The sequence below is a fragment of the Glandiceps talaboti genome, chromosome 17 (assembly GCF_964340395.1).
Source record: "Glandiceps talaboti chromosome 17, keGlaTala1.1, whole genome shotgun sequence".
Classification (NCBI taxonomy): Eukaryota; Metazoa; Hemichordata; class Enteropneusta; family Spengelidae; genus Glandiceps; species Glandiceps talaboti.
In genome coordinates, this window is record NC_135565.1 from 14419709 (window position 1) to 14445415 (window position 25707).

The following is a 25707-nucleotide window of genomic DNA, read 5'->3' on the forward strand; positions in this document are numbered from 1 at the left end:
ACACACCCATATATATATATATATATATATATATATATATATATATATATATATATGTGTGTGTGTGTGTGTGTGTGTGTGTGTGTGTGTGTGAGGGAGAGAGAGAGAGAGAGAGAGAGAGAGAGAGAGAGAGAGAGAGAGAGAGAGAGAGAGAGAGAGAGAGAGAGAGAGAGAGAGTTTGTGTGTACCATTCAAGACATTTCTCATCAAATGAGATATTTCGTATTTGATAATGATACAGGTAATCAATATAAAGCTAAGTAGTTGAAGGGTTACATAATGCCACGATCCTGAACTTTGTTAATAACTAGATTATCGTTTCATTTTGTTGAAATTTCACTAGTTAAACCGACCATAATATTCATATTTCGAATCAAGGTGTTAGACTTAGTCTGTTACATTATGACATTACAATCAATTATCACATCTCAGCCTACTATGAATGGCAGGTGTTACCAATGAGTATAGCAATCCATTTTGACAGTGGTCCACTTTGTTACAATATCGATCCGTATATGTTTAACACAGAAGCAAGAAAAAATTGTGCTTTTTACTCAGTTGACAAATTTAAAAGTAATTCTAGCCACCAGGTATTTGATATATTTTGTAGAAATCAGCGTAATATTTATAAATGACAAACAAACTTGTATAGTATTACACTCCATATAGTAAAGTGGAGGAGTAATGTTTCTCAATTCTGTTTCCTGCAGAAGTTTAAATCATGAATCATAGAAACACTACCTACAATATCGATTACCTGTATATACGTGATGAACTGGTTCGTATATTAATTACTTGAAACCACTCAAGTCTGGAATTAATAGGTGATCAGACAGGGCTTTACAAATATAGAAATAAAGTGTTATCTGATCTTGGATGTGTGCCAAGGAAATATTATAACCTATAACTGATAGCTGATAGTGTGGCACGAATGTCATATCTTTCAGAATCTTTTAACCCGAATTCGAAACATTTAATCGTCTGGTATTTAAGTTGCACTGATTTCATCAATGTAATTATTTATCATAACTTATCCTTTATTTTTCAATTTAGATATATTCACTTGTGGTCCAAGTATGTATACAATGTCTCTAAATATCAATTTTTCTCCATACTTGTGATACAGTCTCCACTATGACATTTCACTGTTCTCCATACACATGTCCTAGACTTCTCTTGCAACTGTTCTCACTATACGCTTCTTTCTGAACCCAGATGACCAACTTAAAGAACAAAAGATGCCGAACAAGTCTGGATTCCAACTATTGTCTAACTACAGTCTGGTCAAACTCCCTCGATTAGGACAAACAGTTGTTCATCCAATCAGTGAATCCCAGCTGCTATAGTGACGTACATAGTGAATAAGTAGATCCCGAGCTGACAAATATACCATATTTGGACATTACATAACTGCCCCAATAAATTCTAACTTTATGAGGGACTGTGTTATTGGTTTGAATTTTGTGATTGATTAACAAAGACATGATTATTAATGACTGTGTGGGTGGCTGTGAATGAATTTTAAATTTCATCTCAGGACTTTATTGACCAGACTGTGGTTAGACCACAGTTGGCATCCAGACTAATGTAAACTCTGAGATTGTAAAATGTATCAACTATTAATTCGTTAAGATCTAAATATAAGCGATACTTTGGAAAGCTTTGCTCTGTGCTGCATGTAACATGACAATGCCCCGTAATCAATATCTTTATAACATCAATGCGTTCTCGTTTTCTCGATTATATCCCGTGATATCTTCGGAGCAGGAAAGTATAACATTTCCATCCTCGTGACAAAACAAGTTCTAGAAGCGTCAAAACAATATGTTGCACGCCTAAAAGCAAGTACAATGACAAGGATATAGGAGTATAATTCATCCCATGTCTAAAGCACAATAATTGCAAGATTCATTTCGGCGTCTTTACAGTGTCGTATTTAATAGTGATCTCCATGACTCCTCCAAACACCCATAATCTTCCTATCATCGTATCGACTTATTAAACATAGATTACTCAGCAACAGAAGACGACCTTGACCTTTCGTGTAATTTACCCTAACTCAGATGTAAACAAAATTATATTGAACCATCTTTCAGCGTCTCTCGAGAACTGCAACTGAACAGGTTATCTTCTAATAAAGATTTTTTTTAAAGGCAAAACAAGCTATCTGCTATAAGAATATATGAGGTCAAAGTATTTCTATCTGTTATAATCATCCATCATCCCCTTCATTTCTAGTTTCGATGTAAACACTTTAGTTTGACATGACGACATGACCTTATAGAGATTTATATTCCCTCAGGAACATCGTACTTTGATGTCGTAAAATGTATTACTTTGTCGCTGTAATTACACAGAAATCGTACATATAAGAGAGAGAGAGAGAGAGAGAGAGAGAGAGAGAGAGAGAGAGAGAGAGGGAGAGAGAGAGAGAGAGAGAGAGAGAGAGAGAGAGAGAGAGAGAGGGGGGCGGACGGACAGACAAACAGACAGACAGACGGATGGATGGATGGATGGATGGATGGATGGATAGAAGCAGAAAAGGTGGTAGACAGTGAAAGCGATAGAGAATGGTACAGAGGGAGAAATTAAATAGATATTCGGAGACAGAGACACAGATGGATGCAAACTAAGAAGTGGCAGGGGAACAGAGAGAGTAGTGTACAAAACCCTAGGTAAATTGAGCTTCTTTTCAAAACGTACTTTAATCCATACAGTCTATGAATTAACACTGAAAACGTCTACTGTAATATAGATGAATCGTCAACATCATGTAATGAGCACAGTTATCAAGAGAGTATTTTAAGTAAATTGCGTAAAATACAAATACATCGTGTTGTACATGTAGACAATGATAGTATTACATTCGTGTTTCAGCATATATATAATTGAAATAATAGTACTCTACCGTGAATAGGCCAACCGATCGTGAATTCATCAAAGCCAGGCGTCATATCTTTAAAATGTGTTAGGTCTGTCAAGAGCTTATAACATTAGTTGACCAAAAACGTCTTTACACACACGATTAAGAAAGGGGCTAGCTGGTGATGACAATACCTCGACATTTCGTTGGATAACAAAGCGGCACGTTTTCTAGACTACAAAGCACCCCGACGTAGCTTCTTGACAGTGTTGGTAAATGTGGCACTGCAGTATGATGAACTTACGTGTGCTTTCAGACCTTTCAAAGTTCCATAAATAGATTATTCATATATTCGCTAATGTTATCAGCATTGACAGACGGTATATATCTCTAGAAATCGAATTGGCTTCATCTTGCAGGACAATCCGTTCTTATGGCAAATGGGGGGGGGGGGTTACCTCAATTTGGGACTCAAAGAGGGGGGGTCATCATTTTTACAAAGTGAATAAAGGGGGGTCATTCTATTTTCAACAATTAAACGAAATCATGAGCCACGCTGCTGTACTTAAATTTCCATACATTTCTTAAACAACAAATGTATGTGCATAAAATAAACCATAAACAATAAATTGCTATACATGTACATTCAAATATAATGTAAATTCTTTGTCTCTTGATACATCCCATGCATATGACATGGAGTCACAACACTGCACTAGGCCACCTTTAAGCAACAGTTTTGTTAGAAATGACTTCTCAATACTGCAGGCCAAGAGTTGCATTGTGTCATCTTGTGTTATAAAATCTTGCATGACTGTGTAGCTGTACACGTAACACATAAGAAATGAAAAACCTTAAAATTTAATGGATGGTTTCAGGAAACCTCTCAAAGGTGTCCTAAGTCAGGACGGTTTCAGGACGGGTTCAGGACGCGTTTGCGTCTACACGGGCTTCAAACTATCCTGAATCCTACCTCAGGTAGGATTGTTAGACGGAGCTACTGTGACTGAAAGTGCCTGACCTGGCCTGAGTCTCGATCTATAGCTAGATATTGGATATTAAACGCCCATGTATATAGATTAAATCTAGTTCCTATACATGTTTGTATGTACGCGTTACGATTACTACGATCATCTCCGTTAGAAGTCCCAAATTTATTTAGATGTGAGATCAATAGTTCAATTTACGATAAAAACTAAATTCTTGTAGTGTGGGGTAGGTGGGGGTGGGGGAGGTCTCATCCTACATGTATGAAGACGCTTTTACTTTTATAATGAAATCGGTTTTGTACCCCAATACAAACATTTCTAAAAATGTCAAATTGAAAAATGGAAAGAATTGTTGTTATACATGTTGTAAATGCATGGCACGTACTTTAGTGTCAATAAAAGAGCTATTTTTGCCTCACTACATACTGGCTTTGTATTAGAACTACATAGTAGTACATACTGATTTGAAATTGATTGTGCTGTGTCCAACAATTATAATTTTGACCAATTTAGTTAGAAGGGGGAGAAGGAAGGGGGTCTGGGGCCTTACTAAATGAATTTAGTCTTTTAACTACTGAGCCCCTAATGTGTTGATATATCATACATATACAAACTACTGAACTGTTACTTGTTACTTGTGTTTCACTTATTCTCTTATACCACCATCACCAAGTTTAATACATGTTACCAAGTTACATATATAACTCCCTTTTGTCTTGCTATTGTTTTACGCCACAAACTACCAAGAATGAAATATATTCCAAGGTGAACACAATATTACTCAGGATTCTCGGAGAATATATTATGTGAATGGCTGATAAAAAAGTTATAAATACAGACTTGTTTGATGATGATCTCACTGGTGATATGATCTTTGAAGGAGAAGCATATGATCTCCCGGTAGATTCTCATTCCATGGCTTGAATTTTTCTCGGCAGATCTACTTTGAGAGTCCGTGTCTCACAAGTATACCCAGGTATCGCATAAATCCCTGGATATTGCAAGATAGTGCATTAGCCATATTGTCGAGGCAAGGGTGACGTTTTTGTCAACATTGTGGACTGATCACTGACAGTCAACATTGTGAAGAGCAGGGAAATGTGATATTAACGTGTACCTTTTGTACTAAAAAAATCTAAATTCAGATAGGGGGACACCAACAGAAATCAAAGCAGCATGATATATGAGTACATGTTAATGGTCCCCAGCTGTGTGCGTACAGTGATGTCCATAATCTGTGCTAGTATATTAGTTGATGCACTGCTGCAGATGGTTCTTGATAACCTTTACATTACCTAGACAAGGATGTGAGAACAATATCTCATACTCATTATGTGCCTTTTTCTTTAATCATTAAATATGCATAATTATGAATACCCCATCAATGTTACATGCGTTTCCTCCACCCTTAGGATTTAATCAAAGTATAGATACTGTAATCATATTGATATTATCTTTAGGATGCAGTCATCCATTTTATTATTCATCAAATGATATAACTACTACCTTAATTCAAAAATGCCGCACTGTCCTAGCAGACATGTTTTATTTAAACAGGGCAATCTGCCTTTCTTGTGAAGCAAACTAACGTACTGAAGCAAATATTGTGTGTGTTTGGTTGGTACATGTCAAGGGAGGCTAAGTAATGACAGTCGGGACATTGAGTACATCTGACAAAGTGCAATTATATGTATATTAATAAGGTTCGTGATATTTGGCTGATTCGTGATTAGATATAACTATTTTTACACACATGAGATAAAAAGAGAGATTTCTTTACTGACAGAGTTTGTAATCAAACGTGAGAAGTATGCTTCAATCAGCGTATAATAACTGATCTGCTATCAACGGCAATTGGCACGGTTTCAGTAAAAAAAATACTGTATTTATATCTTATCTGCTGCTAACAACAATTAACACAGTTTCAATTGACCATACTGTGTGATATCTTATTTACTGCCGACAATAATTATAAGCACAGTTTCATTGCACCATACTGTATACTAACTTATCTGCTGTCATGTAAAACGTGCATTGTTAGTGCAACTCCACACTTACAAACAGAGTCACGTCATTTACAAACGAACGATTGGCGACAGTTGACAGAATATACAGAAATGATGATCAATGCCAGACGATTTCTTTATTTGACAGTAACTGTACTATTTTTATTTAGAAACAACATTTAAATTTTACTGGCTTTTCTCCCAAGGCTGTTCTGAAAATTCAATTTGCTACGTATTTTACCTGAAACCAAAATTGATTTTTCATAATGAAATAATCAATTTATTCCAGGCATATGTTGGAATATACGTCAATTCATGCCGTCCCAGATTTACAGATTGGTGAATCGTTTGCTCATCATATAAAGACTGTCATTTACTGTCTGGTTTGACGAATCTACTAATCTCATTAAGCAATGGAAGGAGAACGTTATATGATAAGGATGTTAAGCAAATACATTCCTACTTCAAAAAGTATACAAAAGCGTTTAATCAAATTGAACACGACTTACATACATACATACATACATACATACATACATACATACATACATACATACATACATACATACATACATACAAGTGAGGGTAGATATATATATATATATATATATATATATATATATATATATATATATATATATATATATATATATATATATACATGCGTGTGTGTCTGTGTGCAACTACGTACGTGTGCATTTATAATGCATGCAAATGTATAGAGTATGAAGAAATTAAATCAAAATCAAATTTATAATAACGCCCACTACAATTTGTGAATGTCAGAGGTATAACGATAGTGCCAGTGTAAGTGCTGAGCGTACCGTTTCCATCTTGGCAAAGTACATGGTGCTGCCGACCACAAACGATTCATTTACTTGTCTGTCTCTGCCACCGGCATTATAAATATATATAATGCATATATATATGCATATATATATGCACTCCCTGCATCTATTTTCAATAATGATAATAATAGTATTGCGCAATTTATATGCATTCGTTTTTGCGATGTTTAGTAACAATCTTGTACCATCGTTAATTTACTATCAAGGTAAAGTAATCATTGCATGTACAAAACGTTATTCCTGAAATCATGTCGACCGTATGTAAATATAATTTTGAAGGAATCGTATTATTTGTGTCACACGAAAGGTTTCCACCTCGATATCCCCATTAGCCTGGCATATTTCTTAACATTTAATATCCAACGGTCTGATTCAAATAAAGTTAATATCAGAATACATGCGAATGTAAATTTACGAAAAGTAAATTCCCTTGTTTGGTACTGTATCAATAACACCGTCATATATCGAATGTTGAATACATGCTCACAATCCAGGGTTTCCCCGTAAAATAAACACACTACATATTATATCAAAACAGCATTTCAGATGAATCGTTGCACAAGAATATTTCTTTCTTAAGGTATCGAGCATTCTACATTTGGGGCATTGCGCTGTGCAAGTCCTGATAGACATTCACATGTTACACAGAAAAAAATTACGAATGGAATTAGTCCTCAAGAACTATTCTTTCGTAACAGTGCATGTTCATATACAGAGGCAGTAATAACACGACTTCCTCGTCATAAACGTGCTGTCTGACAATGATATTTTGATTGGAAAAGTTACTCAATGAGATTATGATTAAAGCCTTAATCCGATATATCAACATCGAGACTGCGAATCGCAGATTTATAACCACATATCGTCACCAAGCAATAACACAAACATTGCACTTGATGAAACGAACATAACTATAAGCCTATTCAGGATAAATACAATTAAGGTTATACAACTAATTCTCGCCCTAACAAATAGAATATCCACCTATAGGAAGTCATAGAAATGACTCCGTCTTAACTTTCGATAGACAAGATGGCAGATTGCTAATGAAAATGACTAGCGTTCATTAAATAGCTATGTGATTGTAATTAAGTATAGGATAGCAATTCTAAAAAAAAAGTAATGGTTTGGTTATTTAAGAACGCAATGTCAAGACACAAAGCATGACACTTTACATGCACAGTATTATTCCCTAATAGCCATTTCTTTTGTAAGGGGATTTTGTCACTAGGAGTTGATGGTCGAGTGCCAGGGGGTGGTGTCAAAGTCATTAGGTGACGAGTATGTTATGGATGTTGGAAGAAGATATTGGGGAATAATATAACTAAACCTCTAGCATAATTGATGAAAATAATGGCGATTTAGACTGTTTTGACTCATATCAAGTTAAAAGCACCGGAAAACCAGTGACCAGGCTATATACCATATATTTACCATTCAAAGACAATAACTTAGCATGTGCATGGTATAATAGTTATTTTTTAAAAAATAAACTCATAGTGGACAATATCGACCTACACGTCTGTCTGTCTGTCTGCCTGTCTGTCTGTCTGTCTGTCTGTACGTACGTACGTATGTATGTATGTATGTATGTATGTATGTATGTATGTATGTATGTATGTATGTATGTATGTGTGTGTGTGTGTGTGTGTGTATGTATGTATGTATGTATGTATGTATGTATATATGTATGTGTGTGTATGTCACTTCTTGTGTACACGGCTTGATAAAGAAATAAAAAAAATATGTATGTGTGTAGGTAGGTAGGTAGATAGGTAGGTAGGTAGGTATGCATGTATGTATGTATGTATGTTTACCACCACTTCCATCACCACCAAAAAGCGAATAATTCTGGTAGCGAGATTCGGGCTAGGAAATTTACTTCAATGGACTATTAAATGAGTAATAAACAGGCTGCATTTATGCGATAGATGGTGACAGTATTTAAAGATATCAATTTTCTTTTTTTGTATTTCTAATCAAATAAAATCAATTTTTGAAAACAGGTCAAACACGTTAGTCGACTAACTTCACCCAATTATCCAAATTCTAAGTATTGTAATGTTTTATCAAATATTATTTGAACGTTGACCTGATCATGGATATTAAGCTATATATGTATATATAAGTATCGTAGATCAATACAATTAGTCCAACATTCAAAGAAAACTGAAAACATGAAAATACTTACTCATAATGCGGTCGAGAACGTGAAGTTCTTTCAACCTTGGGTTGACATTGCTTCGTCTCCAGTGTTATCTGGATACTACCAGCGTTGCCATATCAACACGAGAAACAATCATCACCATTCAATCATTCATTTATTCATTCATTCATTGGATCGATCTATTTCAAGTACAAATAACTCTATCCGTTGCGGGCGCTATCGAAATATTTAAACGGTAATTCTAAGTTATAGCTTTGTCCTCGAAGAGGGCGTACGTACAATCGAAGATCACATTGATTCAATATGCTATGAGCATGGGTCTCATCTTAACCCATTCTCGAAAGCCAGAGCTATTATTTCTAAAATAATGTGGGAGGCTCGTTAAGAACGTTGCCGTAAAACAGGCCGTGGTTTGCGACGATGATCTTAACCTTGCTGGGTTATTCTTTGGAGTAAACTCCAATTACTATGAATTAGAAGCAATTCCTAACCATGTAGCAGGCTGTGTAGGATATAAAATCATGATGGCGTAACTATTACAATTAACTTGGTGACAGAATGGTTGCACTATATAATGACACCACCCATTATTAAACTGGTTCTACAAAACTCACAAGTACAGAGTCACACAAAATACTATGATTTTGGATAGTATACGTTAATTTGTTGGTGCTATAATATAACGGTTAAACGTGAAATTAGTCATATTTGTTTACAAATAGTTGTTTGTTTATTTATTGTTTACTTTCTTTACAAATTTCGTGTTTTATTTGTTTACTTTTGTTTTGGCTCTTTAAAAATATATTTTCCCTTCAAGGTGCCATGTACTTAAAGTGATGATTTGAAAATCTGGTGTGTTGTTTATATCAAAAATATAAGAAACTGGAAAGTTGAATGAACCACTCAGCTCTCGCGTCTTCTCACAATCACTGTTACCGGTCTCGTTAACGAGACTTGTTCTTGCCCTCGTTCTCTTTTGTTTGTGGTTAATTGAATCTGTATTGATGTCATTAGAAATTTACTATATGTTGCATTTAATTTACAATGTATCAGTGTAAACGAAGCAAATATTAATATACGAGTTCACTTCGGGCCCCTGGGGTCATAGGTCACGCAGCTGTACATGTATATCAACAATGGCGACTGCGAAAACACTCGTTTTGGACGGGTCCGACGACAATTTCTTACTCTGTACAATATGTTGTGAGAGTTACAAGAATGCTAAATGTCTGCCATGTCTACATAACTTTTGTGAGCCCTGCCTGGATAAGCTGGTGACTGAAAATTGTATAACTTGTCCAATTTGTCGTCGATCGTTTCCAGTGCCACATGATGGCGTGGCAGCCATTGATAGCAACGTCTTCGTGAACGAGTTAGTCGATCTGAATAAGAAGGTTGTCGGTCGTCCTACAGAGAGAGGTAACTGTGAAGCATGCGAACAAGAACGTCCTGTAGTCTATTGCGTTGAATGTGAAGTTGCGATTTGCCACAACTGTGTGAAAGCACATAAACTTTTCAAAGGTTTTACAAATGAGTCGCATAATCTTATGAGCATGGATGAATACAATGTTGCAAAGTTCGATGACCCCATGTCTGTACGCCCACGGATGTACTGTAAACGACACCGGAACTACGAGGTCGAATTCTACTGCAAGACGTGTGATGCTGTGGCCTGCCTGAGATGTACTTTGTTGGGTCATCCAAGCCCAAGACATGAATGCAAGGTTGTGAAATATGCAGCAATTGAATACGTGGATTACATTGATAGCATGCTCGACAGACTGAAATTGAAGGTAACAGAAGCAAAGGAGAGTACATTGGCACTAGAAGAAGTGTCAGATTCACTTGATAAGTGTTATCAGAAGGAACAGAAGAGAATTAAAGAACATGTTGATGTAACAATTGACCAAGTAACTCGAATGATACAAGAAAATGGTGGAAAGTTACTGCGAGAGTTGAGAGATGAATATAATACAAAGAAAACTACTTTGAATGGTCAATTGAAAGAGCTTGATTGCAGTGACAGTGACCTTTCACACACAATTGGGTATGTTGAGAATTTGGTGCGTTATGCTGCACCTGCTGAAATGATGCTTACAAAGAAAGGAGTGTCTGCTCAGATGGAAGAACTTCTGAAATTACAGACAAGGACAGATCCCATAGAGAATGACTACATGGAGTTCCAACCATGTGATGACTTCTGTAAAGAAAAGAATCTAGGAGTGGTGATTACAACAGGCAAAGTGACTACTTCCCCAGACTATGTTAGAGTCGGTGAGGATATCGTCGTTACAATAGAAACTGGGACAAGTCAAAACAAAATGGCTGCTGGGAGTCTGCAGGTGGATTCTGTAATGAAAACACCAGATAATATCACAGAGAATGTTGAAGTAAATGATAACAAAGATGGAACATTGACTGTAAAAACATGTACTGAGGTGGAAGGTGAACATGAACTCTCAATATCAGTACGTAACAAACCAGTGAAGGGCTCTCCAGTTACAGTTAATGTCATTCCAACGAAAAGACTGCTGCGTCAGTTTGGGGATTCAGGGGCTGGTCAGCTGACTAATCCATGTGGGGTTACAGCATGTCTACATAAGAAAGTTCTAGTTACTGAACGCTATGGTAATGGTAATACATTTTGTAAGTTACAATTATACAATTGTGATGGAAAACATTTTGATATTTTTCACTTTGATAGATTTCAATATCCTGTAAAAGCCTATGACTCTGCCATATTACCTGATGGCACTATGTTTATTACAGACTCTGGCAATAGTCAGGTAATCACTTGTGATAGAAATGGCAAATTCATTAGATGCTTTGGTCAGGGATACTTACAGTGTCCTGTCGGCATAGGAATTAATCCTATCAATGGCTTGGTTTATGTTGCAGATTTCAGTGCAGAGTGTATGCAAATCTATAACCAAGCTGGTGCCTATGTGAATTCCTTCAAATCTTGTGAGAGTGATTGTTTAGTTTCTCCAGAATTTCTAGATTTTGATAACAAAGGCAATGTCTATGTATCTGATCAAGATCATAACAAAATACAAGTGTTTGATGCCAGTGGTCACTTCCTATATTCATTTGGATCTTGCGGTAATGGGAAGGATCACTTGAAATCCCCAATGGGGGTGTGTCTTGACAAGCATGGCTATGTTTATGTAGCTGATAATGGCAATTGCAGGATCTTGAAGTTTGAATCAAATGGTACCTTTGTTGGTCGTGTTGATAGTGGTGGCCTCAGCAATCCACTAGGGATCTGCATCATGGATGATGACCCATTTGGAAAGGTCATTGTAGCTGATAATGGCCATAGTTGCATCAAAATGTTTGCACAATAAATGTCTTGGACAACAGAAAAATTATGGAAAAGGTCTCTGTACTTTATCCCATGGTATAATTGATTGTCAAGACATAGATCCCTACAACATGCATTCAAATTTGTAAGTGGTAACTGTGTACTACGAACACTATATATGAATCATCATGTATAATGATCATATTTGTATCCATAGTCACTGTTGTATGCGCAGAGAATCTTGTCTCTTATGCTTCAGTAGAAACAATATCTTAATGGGGTTAAATATAAACCTGCAATCAGGCCATTTAAAAAATTGCACCAATATTGTTTATGACTTTATGCTGCCATAAGTGCCACAGACGTAAAGAAATTTTGTCTTCAAGTTAAGTGTTGATTCTGATTTTTTATAACTTTATCGTACCTCTGTATGTTTGTATGTAACTGTGCTTTGATTTCACTGTAATGTAGATCCCTTGATTTCACGCACTCTGTAACTGAAAGTCATGATCTGACTTTGAATTTTTGTAACCTCCTTGCAAATGGGCCGGAGGCCTGGAAATGCAATAAAAACTATATATTCACTATATATTCGCCATAAGTGCCACAATATGTGCAACTACACATGTAAAACGACAAACCTTTAAGTCTTGTCAGACTATTTATCACGTAGACGTAGGTTTGTCGTTATACATGTGTATTGTCGCACATATTGTGGCGCTTTTGACAGCAGTCTAAGTCTAAGTGCCAGTCGTGTAGAGTGCCCGCAACAACAAATTTGTTAGTCTATTTATCAAAATAGTAAGAAAGTAATGTAGTAACTTACATTCTATGTTATAAATATGATATTTATATTGAAAATACATTTTGTTCTGTATATTATATAGATACAATATGAAATTAAGCTTCTCCAAGATGCTAGGATAATAATGTGTAGACATGGACTTAAGTACATTTCTGATTCACATGGCGCCCTCTGTCAGTGTCTTAAAAGAAACTTTTCTTGATGGTGCATCTAAATGGAATAATACCATAAGGAGAGATAGGTGTCTTGTATTGCACTTTTGTGCGTACAATGTAATAAATTTGCTATACTTGACCCAAGAGGAAATTGTGATGTAATAAGAGAAATTTCAATAAATGAAATGTTTTAAAAGTCAGATATGTGGCTTATTTCATTGTCCTGTGAGATGCCTTGCACAAACATGAAGTACTGACTTTAAAGGAGTAAGAGTTCAGCTGATTAATTATGTACCATGTAATAACATTACACACACCTTGTAAAACTTTACATGATACTGTAGCTAGCATATCTCCAGAAATAACAAAATACGTGTTTAAAGGATTTATGTCATATGTTATGTTATGTTATGTTATCACACAATGACAATTGACAAGTGGTCATTTTGCCTTTGACATAAAATGTAACATTCAATTTCTGCAAATTATGACAATCATATGTTTCAGATTACCATTTTCAATAAATTAATAACCAAATTAACATGTACCTTTATTTAACATAATTCCATGGCCATTGTGTTCAATGTACTGTTCTGCAATGGTCATTTTTATTGTGTCATGGTAGATATTTTGTATTTTAGGCCCAACAAAAAATTGCGTGGTACTGATTACGTTCACTTTTAGAATAGGTGGTGTAGGTAGATTTTTTTCATTCATTATATATATATATATATATATATATATATATATATATATATATATATATATATATATATATATATATATATATATATATATATATATATATAGTACTACCAAAACTATTGCGCTCTGCCACTGCTGTATAGAGCACTGTCTTAGCAGATTGATACTCACCGAGTTATATATATATATAACTCGGTGAGTATCAATCTGCTAAGACAGTGCTCTATACCGCATTGGCAGAGCGTAATAGTTTTGGTAGTACTGGAACTCTTTCTTGGGTGTAACTCGGAGTTTCACGCATATTGCGATCATTTGATTTGATCGCAATATGCGTGAAACTCCGAGTTACACCCAAGAAAGAGTTCCAGTACTACCAAAACTATATATATATATATATATATATATATATATATATATATATATATATATATATATATATATATATATATATATATATATATATATATATATATATATATATATACCAATAGAAGAACAGCTCTATATTGTCTCTGTTTCCGCAGCCACTATTTCTTGCGAGACTTCACATTTTCGCGATTTTACTATTTTCGCGAATACATAACAAACAGTGTAGGATTGGTGTGAAAAACTATGATGGAGTCCGGTAGCCGAAACAAACTGTTTTTATTATACCTCAGCAAAAACTAAAGTGAACACCAAATCATTCATTCATTGCATGTTTAAGTTTGTCTTCATACATACATACATACATACATACATACATACATACATACACACACACATATACATACATACATACATACATACACACACACACATATACATACATACATACATACATACATACATACATACATACATACATACATACATACATTTGTAATTTTGTTATTACGTACACACTCTCAAATAAACACTAGTGTCATAACAGTGAACCTTTACACATTTTTGTAAAAATGATTCATTTATTTAGCAATCTATGGCATATTTGAAATGTAAAATTTACTGAAACAGGTGGAAAGTGTGTAAACACCATCACTTGAAATTGCTACTGTAAATGCAATGGTTGAAATCTTCTTTCCATAATGAAAATGTAACATTTAGACAGTAGTCAATCCGCATGTTGCTTCCGTTAAATTTGAAGTCCTCACGAAATGCGGAGAAATGAAACCGAGTGAAGTAGGAGACTAAACTAAGTTCACACCCATGTAACTTGAATCCATATCGACCGAATTTGAAACTTTACTAGGTTATGCCGGATAATGTGATGCCCTTTATAAGGTCCATTCTGATTAGTTAGAAAAAAATGAAACAGGTGCATCTGTTGGCTGTCTTGATAAAAAGTGATAAAGTATATGCATATGTATGTTTTCCAATCAGTGGCAACCTTGTAATAGCTTCACGTCGCCCCGGTTACTGTAGTGTGCATTACGTAAAGTAGATGTTATGTGGGGAAATGATTTTGTCTAAGACTGTGATTTAGTTTTGTCGATGAATATGATATTCCTGGTTTCATGTACAAGTACTTGTCAGGAACAACAAACGTACATGTGCAGTCACAATATTGTTAAAAGACGTGCCGAAATAATTGCAATTACTGCACTGGCTGTCACGTAATCTCAATCAACCGGATACAGTCCCTCCAGTTGAAGATGCTTCAAAGCTGAAAGAGAAGATGGGTAATCATTTACTGATAAAAACACCATATCAGAAAGAGATGAAATGTGTATGTGGTGCGTCGAAACTTTCCTTTCTGCCAGAAAACGCTGCGTCTATAATAGCACAGAGACTTAACCATGACCTTCAAAGTTTAGAGTAGAGTCCACGTCCACAAACGATAGCGATGACAGGTGTCGTCACATGTCCAGATGTATTTACATATTAGCTTTTCAAACACCTGCCTATACAAAGGAGAGCAACCCTTATAATTGTGACCTTTCCGGTTGATGATGATGGACATGGCGGACTTTAAAGCAGGTATGTTAGCAAGCAACCGAATTCCCCTTATTCCCTTTTACTTTGAAGGTGTCATCATGTGGTGCTCATTTCGCTGGACCCCAACATTAAGTAAGTACGGGATCAACCTATAATGTTGTTTCAGTGTGTGCCAACTTTGATATCTAGCCAAAACCAGTATTAACAAAGTATTTTACATGTAATTAGGTCTTATCAGTTCCTTTTATGTGTAAATTTGACCCTTACCATGTAAATGTCAGTTAAATATATGTATTTTACCTGCAAGAGCAGATTGAAAGCCTGCGTTGAAATCTAGAGCCACTTCGCTCTGCGCATAGTCTTTGCGATCATCCTTGAATACATCGGACTGGTCAGGGCCACCAACTAGTGCACCGTATAATATATTAGGATTCGGGTTTGGAGAATTGTGCCCCCTTTGACCCCATCCACATCTCGCTGGAGCAGGCATACAGGAACTGGAAATGACGTAATGCAAAAGATGGTTAGGGTATATATACATGCATATACTAAATTAATGGAAAAGGGAAACGAGCCAATTCGTAGCCAATCCAAGTATGCCCAATTATCAACAGCAGATAAGTACACTATGGCTTGAATACTGGATTATATAATAACTTCGCGTCTCAATGGGCTTTTTCAAGAAGTTCCCAGTCTGTCTCCAAGAAAGTTCAATTACGACACTTTCAAGGAATGACTGGTAAGTACTATTTTATCATAATATTTTTTGATGTGATGTTCTTGTAATATTTAAATGTATTGTGGAGGATTATATTCTAGTGTGTATCAATATTACAATGTGTCGTTTTGTGTTCCGTCTCTAGTACTATTAATGTTGTCTCGTGTTGCTTTAATTTGTGCTTCAGATGTCAATATGAACTTCTAATACAAATACAAACCTTCCTCTATGGTGAGGATTCTGTGGTGGGTTAACTCCATATCCACAAACAAAACTTCTACCCGTGTCGCCCAATATATATCCCATTTGATCTATAGCCCACGGTCTATAAATATCAGGTTTTATGCCGTAGTCTGCAGCTAGCAAGGCGATGAAGGCTGTTGCAGCTGAAATAGGACAGGCCAGAAAATTCAAGTTATTTGTTTACACATAGTGTGCTCTGTATGACCTATGGGTTAAGGTAATTGCAAATTGATGTAAAAACGTGAGAAATATAATCACAATGGATATATGCAAGGATTTGAGGATTTTGACAGGGTATTCTTAACTTTGACTTTCAGAAACGGGATATTAATTATTCTATGTCGTGTTTGATTTCTAAAATGACTTAATTTTGATATTATTTTGACCACTATTTCAAAAATGTGTACGGTAACCCCATATTTTGCCGTTGATTTAACTGGGAATAGCAGCAAAGGCTAAAAGCGTTCATTTCGAATGCACATTCCACTTTAAGTAAAATGTCATGTGTTGGAAGTACTTTATCAAGATCATATCAGTAAAGGTTCTTGGTTAATGTATCTTGACTTTTTTATAATCATTTGAACAGCTAAGATCAGCTTGCATTACCTTGACCTACGTGTCGCGAATAAAGGTCATTCAATCTTACCTGAATATCTCAAAGGCCCCCAGGTATCTCGGAATACCATCCCAAGTGGCGTATACGGAAGTCGTTTATCAGGCATCCAATTGTCGACGAATGCTTCTGTCATTCGATGGGAATGTTCGTGTTTAACAAACTTCCACAGAAGTAACTGAAATTAGAAATATGAATTTCAAACTTGAAGATTAAGTAGAATTATTGTCTTTAAGCTAGCAATATCATATGATGTCACAATTACAAAGTAATTGTTGAATTTGTATATTCTCATTTTACTAGTGTCCATAAATTATAACTTAAAGTTCTCTTGAACAATATAAAAGCATAGGTGTTATTAATTGTTACTTCTTAGACATATACAACATTAAATGCATTTACTTATAACTAGACGCGAGTGGGTTTCAAAAACAGCCTTCATAACATTAAAGCGTTTGCCCTTTACATTAATAAGGCATTGGCGTTTGCCAGGCTATAACAATAACTTGGTGTTTGCCCTATCAATGCACTTAAGTTCGTTCTATAGTCTTACATGATCGACACTTTTGACCTTATGTTTATCACAATGATTTTTTTCAAGGATCACATTTATATAGCATATAACGAGCTTACATACTTGAACATTTGAATTGTTTTCTATTTGAAATTCAACAAGAGCCTTTGTTGGGCACATTATGTTCTAAAACATCATTATGGACAAAGTATGTAGGTGATGGACATAAAAGACTATGACGTCACATACCCTGATTCCAGCTATTTTGTTGTCCCAACTATAAGCATACGGGCGGCCATTTGTTAAGTCACTGTACATATTGAGTGCATAGTCCAAGTACTGTTGTTCTTCAGTAGCACGATATATCCACAAGGAGGCAAACACCAACTCATCCACGTAGCCGTTTGACCTTGAAAGCGAACAATGACAAGATACATTTAACAGTTGTACACAAACATTTTATAAAGATTTTAGCATTGATGGCCAGAGAAAATAGCGAACATTAATATACACAATGATAAATTTGACATTAATGTGACTGATGACGTATGCCCAATTGCTGCTATACTTGTGTCTATCAGGCAAACATTGGCATCAACTGGATACAGTATTCCGTGGTACAAATTTAACATAATACATTACACAAACAACAATCTCTTTGGTAGTGCTTCTGCTCAAAAAGATAATAATAATACTCAACAATGCTTCACTTGTATATTTTTACAGTTCAGAAGGTTTTTTCTAATAATGGAAACAAGTTGTTACTTAGAGAAATTATCCATTAATGTTGTATTGCAACCTTTTGTATTGGTTTCCCTCTCGTATCCTTTTGGCCATATCAATGAAAGCTTGATAATATATATTTTAAATTTTTCATTTTATAATAAAACATGTCGTTTATGTGTTTAAACTTTAAAACAAAAACAATATGACGCAACATATACCAAGTCTGTGCTTGTATCGCAAATTGCAGACGTCGACTTAGAAAATACAATACGTTTCCAAATTGTTTCAAGTTGTTTATCTATAAAATAAACATCCATTTGTCATCAATATGGCCAAACTAACATTTCAAATATTTCTACTAATAACTAATATAAATTCGCTTGCTCCCATTACTTGGTATACCCGTCAATCTTAAGCAAAAATAGGAGAGTTGAAGATACTATTATAGTATATGTAAGTAATGAATTTCACAAGATTACGATAGTGTGTGTGTGTGTGTGTGTGTGTGTGTGTGTGTGTGTGTGTGTGTGTGTGTGTGTATGTGTGTGTATGTATGTATGTATGTATGTATGTATGTATGTATGTATGTATGTATACAACTATCTTACTGGTAGACTGCAGCTTCAGGAACGCTATCTGAATAAATGCCACGATACGTATCGGCAAACCTAAACAACGACTTAGCTTCCTCCAGTACTATCGCCGAATAGTTTGCATCTGTAATATCAAACATATCATTATGATTGCTTAGGTGCCATTAAAGTAGATACAAACAAGCAAGCAAACAAACAAACAAAAACAAACAAACAAACAAATAAACAAACAAACAAAAACACATACAAGAAATACACATACATACATACATACATACATACATACATACATACATACATACATACATACATACATATTACATACATACATACATACATACATACATACATACATACATACATACATACATACATACATACATACATACATACATACATACATACAATCAAACAAAAGAACCAACAAACCCCAAGCAAAATTAAGTTGAGCATAGAACTCAGCCCTAATATAACGTATGTGATATCCTTTTCATGTTTTCATTTTAAATAATTCTATGTTTACTTACTTTACATCTAAATTTCGTTGTTTACCGATGAATTTAGTTTTAATTAGTTCTTTTTATTTCATAACAAGATTGCAAACCATTGATATAAAATATTTATTAAAAAACCTCGATCATTTGAAACAGGGTTATTTCGTTTTCATTTCCTTTCTTCCTGTAAATATCCCCTGCACTTTTAGTAATGTATTTTGGCCAAAGACAATATTTGTTATACCTTGATAACTTACCATAGTCTTTGAAAGCAATTGCAATAGCCGCCATGGCTGCTGCTGTTCCTCCAACACAATCTGAGCCTGGGCTTGTTTCGTTGACGGCATATGCTGGACGAGCCATCGTCATGTCCTCGGGATTACCCCAGTACTGGTGATCAGGAAGAGTGTCACCAACCTGTACATTGTGGAAATACATCAAATTATTACGGTATTTGCAAAATTATGAAGACAAAAAAGTTATGCTTGTAATTATTATAAATAGCTACAACAAGTCCTTAAGCTCTTCATCATCATTATTGTATCTAACCTACGTCATTAGGCTTTTCATGTTGAAGGTTTGTCGGCAGTAACTATTTCAATATTTAAAGTTACATTTGTCTGTAACCGTGTCTGAATGAAGTGCACCCATAGACCCTCCACGTGCACCCAATATGTATACACATTACCACAGACAGGTAACAAGACTTGTCTGTGACATTACTTACTCAAGTCATTTGGGAGTAACATATTGACATATCGAAATTGTTTGTGCCCAAAATATGATCCAACGTGTTTTGGTAGTAACTACCAACCACAAAACAGACTAAGAAGCGAATTTCGGAACAACTATGTACATCGAAATGCTAATGAGAACAGGGTGAATAGTTAACTTGATATACATGTATGCAAACCTAGAAAGAAAACAACCAATGCTGTACTCGTCGTACGTAGTGGACACGAAGAGTTGTTAGTTATTACTACATACCAGGCAAATTGGTAACTGTCAGTAACATTTTACTGGACGTGTAATAGCTGGAAAGGTGATATAAGCAGGTCGACCACTCCCACTTCTGACCCATTCGCCTCACCTCGATTCAAATGAATTGAGGCTTGAACTTTAAGTTTGGAATACTTGACAGAACAAGACTTAATTTACTCTCCGGATTTACTTACCTGTACATAGAACTCATTTTCTGCAGTGTGACATTTAATAAAAAAATCAGAAAACCATCTTAGACAGTCCAACATGTACTTCACTTGTCCTGATATTTCATAAGCGTCTTTATACTCAATAAATCCCCATGCCAACGTAGCGGCAGCAAAGGCGGCAGGGTGGCCTAGTTTTAGATGATCGCCCGCTAGTGTTGAAATCGCAAGAATAAAAAATAATTAGTTTATGGTTTGTAACTATGTTACTTTAAACTGAAAATTTTACATATTGAAATTATACGTATGCATAGCTACTATAGTGTGCGTAGTTGATACAGAGCATTGGTGGTTGACCTCGGGCGGGACACAAAATGTATATATGGGGCTATATCGTCTTTCGGGGTACGCTTTTTCAGGTAGTACTATTAGTCTAAGTCAGGGTTGAATATTTTCAGTGAGATGTTGGTCTAAAATATGAAATGGGACTAAACTATCTAGCCTCAAGTTGGCCTGAAATGGATGCATAGTTCTTCAACTGAACCTGGTCAACAATATGATGGGGACTGGGGTTCACCACCAAGGCTTCATAGGCGTATACCAAACTAATAAGCTGGGAGGGTTTTTTTTTCAATCGCGGCAATTTTCAAATTTTTAGTTTTCAAAAGTTCTGCTTTCAAAGTTGACGTAAAATAAATCGCAACCCACTACACTTAGCATCAGTATGACAAGCAGTGAAAGGGCGATGACCGTACTGATGTGACGTCACCTCGTACAATGCTAATTAACATTCCTAACAGCGATGGTGAACCCACCTTTGACGTGCCAGACGAACCAGCTTCCCCTGAGAGGGAAACATTTTGGGCGGGAAATTGAAATAGCGGGACACCGAGATTCTATGATACCTATTAAAATACATCTGACAATACATGTCAAGAGAATAATGACTTGCAATTGACAATTGGTAGAAAGACAGATTTAACTAGAGGGCGGTCTCACCGTCGTAATATCCACCGCTGAGATCTTCACCATTGGCACCTCTGTCGTCAACTGCAGAGTCTCCTCTCCATGGTATTCTATTATCAGGTGGTAAATACCCAGAACGCTGTGCCTCATAAAATAACAACGATTTGTAAAGTAGTTCTGTATAGTCATATTTATATTCTGGAAAAAAAAGAATATTACAATGATGATCTTACCTATGAGGGCGCCCTGTATAAATGAAAGGGAAGATGCATATCTCTGAGTGCCAGTGTGTGTGCGTATGTCTAAACACAAGGTCACGTCAACCCTTCGATACTGAACAATAATGGGAAATTACAGGAATGAATAGATGTATACCATACGGTATATTTTAATAATGTGACGTTAATATTCGAATGGATATCTCATTTATACCAATGACCTTTGATTTAGTTGTGAAATGGACAATACCTGCGAGTAACAATGAAATGGACCATACTAGTCCCAACTAACGACGATCACCAAAGTCACAGCATCACTCAAGGTTCCTGTATCTGATTTCTACGTTATGACGTCATACGAATTACGTCATCGAAGAATAACCCACCTTGTTTTGAAAATGTAGAATTACACATCTATAAAGAAAATCAGTGCCAAAATATTTACATATCCATGGAATATACAAACCACAGACTTTATTTCACGCATAGAACGTTTTAAAATTCGGTTTTATTATTTAATTTGCATGTTTATGTTTTCCGTAGTGACTTGTTGTACATCACTCACTGATACAATGTCACATATCTATCGTGTACTAAATATTCTCGGTCAGGGGTTACTTTAATATTTTAGCGGTCAACAATAGTATGTGGTCGAAAGTAACCACACATACCACTCTCTGTTGACCTAAATTTGTAAAGCGACCATCTTGTAAGACATGATATTCGACATACTTCGCATCTGTTGTTATTGATAGGGTTTCAAAGGAGACCCCGTATATAGCTGAAACCCGACCCCGATCATCTACAGTGAATACGTGATGTTTTCATTTCATATCCAGGGACCTGCTATTCCAGGCTCCACTTTATATAAATAGTACACCACTATTGCTTTTAAATTGATGAAAGTTCAAGTTCAAATGTGCACTGAATTGTTAGCAAAAACGTCATTCAGCTTCGATTGCAGTAATTACAGTTCAGGAAGTTCAAGGACGTTTTAACAATTTGCTGACCCACAAAACTGACGTGAAACAGCTTTTTATTTTACGAGTGTTTGTACCAATATATTGAGTAAAATAATTGTAAGGATATTCAGTAGTTATCGTATGTCAGAATTATTCAAGTTTTATCAAATTATACATTTAGTCTCTAAGTATGTTAATTCAACATATTCTCCTTCAGAATTAATTCTTATCAGTAGAGTTACTGCGTTGCTATAACTTTACCTATACACTGTATTGTTTTTTGGGAAACGAAAGGCGTTTTTATTTTATAAAGTAAACAAGTCTATTTGAAGGAGTGACACCAAAAATATCAACATGGATTATAAAAAATCATGAAATGAACTTCATATGACGTCAAAATAACCGTTCGGTACTGTAACATTAAATAATACTTTTAAACTTGTTGACTTCTGAAGCAGGGATCCCGGAGATATTGTCTGCAAGTGAACACACCGCCGTACAGGGATAATCAGTTTTTAAACCAGATGCAGTAACACAGTAATTGGTACATAAACCAACGTAGTAAAGCTGATGCATTGATATTGGTTGAGTTATATAGCTGTTTTAGTTTTGGATTTTTCTAATGAGTTTTTGCATTCTATTTGTAGTCCAATGGCATTGCTATACGTATTATCCTTAATGTACATTTGTACAGGTGTTTATCATTATAATTCTTTATAATTCTGTTTTATAATTCTACCCATAAAATTCAATTCGGATCGAATTAATCACAGAAAAGGCACCAATGACGTCATCGCTTCGTGTTGACCTAGAGGTCAACTACTTAAAATAAGACATGGAAAGGAATTCGTTGTGTACCCAATGAACAAAGAACCACTTTACCTGTGCTAGTACTGTTACACCCTTGATTTCTTAAATCCTCTAGTTCAGTTCTCAGTCTATAAATCTCCTCCGTGAGGTCCTCTTTTTGTGATTCGAGTTCCGTTTTACGACGTTGTAAGCTGATGATAGTTTTGTAGTAGTCATGCTGCTGCTGTCGAAGATGTCTGTCAATTTCGAGTAACTTGGCCTCACGTTCCAAGTAGTTCTCGTGTCTTTTGATAATGTACGCAGTCTGTTCTTCCACCTTCTCTCTGTATGCTGTAAACTTATCCTGCAACTTGTCAACCTGGTCTTGTGTCTGAACATTTACCTCGGCTGGACACTCCGAAGCCAGTTCGAGTTTTGGAGTTGTGAACAAATACGCACACTCTTCGGTCGTTACGTTTTGACAGGTCCTTTCGCAGTCCGTGCACGCAATTACCCCTTTTGAAACATCTCCAGTTGCTGTACGGACAAACAAGTACAGAATAGACAAGGAAAATAAAGAAAACTTCTCCATTACACCGACCCACGTCTTAGAACCCGGCCACACGGGTTCGCGAGAACAACTTCCCAAGTTGAAAGGTCATCGAGGCTAGTCATGAAGCGCTAGGAATGTACGTTTATAACAAACATACACACTACCAACATTCAATATGGACGCACGTCTTTGAAGTGTACACAATATATACTAGTAATTATATATTGGTAACATTACAGCATCACGCCCTTTATTAAGAGCATGGGAGTGTCCCGTCTTGGGGTGAAATGGGGTCATTGCTTATTAGAACATAAGAAACTGCTTTAAACAAATTGTTATGGACTTCTTTAATTAACTTGTTTTGTATGTAGTGAGATCTCGTTTCTACGTATACAATCCTTGTACAACAAACGGGCATGTTAAAGAGAAGTGACATTGTTAACGTTGAATACTTACTTTGTTATGTAAATCTTCAGAAAAGTAAGCGAACCCGACAGAAGGTTACCAAGGTTCATTGAAGCATGGATGTATCAGTGAGACTAATACATCCATGGTTGAAGTGACAGATGAATGCATATGATTCATGCATAGGGTAAGAACGATCCACCCACCATAGTTAGTCGTTGAATGAAGTCGTGTGAGTCAATACACTCAACTGTATAAGAACCAGGAGTTAGACGGTGGTCGACAAACTCTGATTGTAATATCAACGACTTGAAGTTGGCTGTTGAGACATTTTACAACTGATTTCGATTTAGTAACACAATCACCCAAGAAAGCAACAGCGTCTTTTCTTATTGTTTGAACCGCGTTAACGTAAACATTGGATCAGCGGTAAAAATCAAAGTACACAACTAGAATTTGATGATGATAAATAAATAAATACATATATATATAACTTGTCTTCAACTGTACATGGTTTCATCATAAACATTGAATTCGGCTTTTAGAAATCAGAACACTCGTGTCATTCTATTTATTAAACTAGACGAGTTTTATTTAAACAATTTTCAATGTGGTTGATTGTTTTTGGACATGGCTGCAAATAAAAATTATTAGCCCAAGCATAATTTAGACTCCGCTTATTATAGGAATCACACACTCAGATTTGTTACAATAGTATTAACATTTTATTAACAACAACATCTAAAACTTTAGACATGGTAGTCGAACGTCAAATATGTTTGCAAAACACAGTAAACACGAAAAATGGCGTCTGAACCTCAGCGCAGTCTCTTCGAGTATTGACAAATGAGGCATTGAACGGAACATGAAAGTGTTTATTGTCTGATTAGCAATCAGTGTTTGTGTCCTTCATTGTACCGTTCTGGAGAAGCAGGTAACTGTGGTGTTGGAGGCTGTTTCCGGGGTGGACTTGCAGGTAACTGGGGAAGGTCTGTATTGCCACTTA

The 25707-nt window shown here is 35.7% G+C and overlaps 2 protein-coding genes across 2 annotated transcripts; one reads left to right on the forward strand and one right to left on the reverse strand.

Annotated features, from left to right (window-relative positions):
• The first annotated feature begins 10009 nt into the window (after window positions 1-10009).
• Window positions 10010-12220, forward strand: LOC144448098 (tripartite motif-containing protein 2-like). The gene has a single exon (XM_078138252.1). The coding sequence runs from the start codon at window positions 10010-10012 to the stop codon at window positions 12218-12220; it is 2211 nt and encodes a 736-aa protein (XP_077994378.1).
• Window positions 12221-14791: 2571 nt separating this feature from the next.
• On the reverse strand, window positions 14792-24466 carry LOC144448371 (uncharacterized). The gene is made up of 10 exons (XM_078138592.1): window positions 23837-24466; window positions 21808-21972; window positions 20836-21020; window positions 19918-20077; window positions 19182-19290; window positions 18097-18256; window positions 17367-17511; window positions 16698-16863; window positions 16060-16256; window positions 14792-15487 (listed from the first exon to the last, which is right to left on the reverse strand). The coding sequence occupies exons 1-10, from the start codon at window positions 24333-24335 to the stop codon at window positions 15444-15446; spliced, it is 1830 nt and encodes a 609-aa protein (XP_077994718.1). The 5' UTR covers window positions 24336-24466; the 3' UTR covers window positions 14792-15443.
• Between the last annotated feature and the right edge of the window lie 1241 nt (window positions 24467-25707).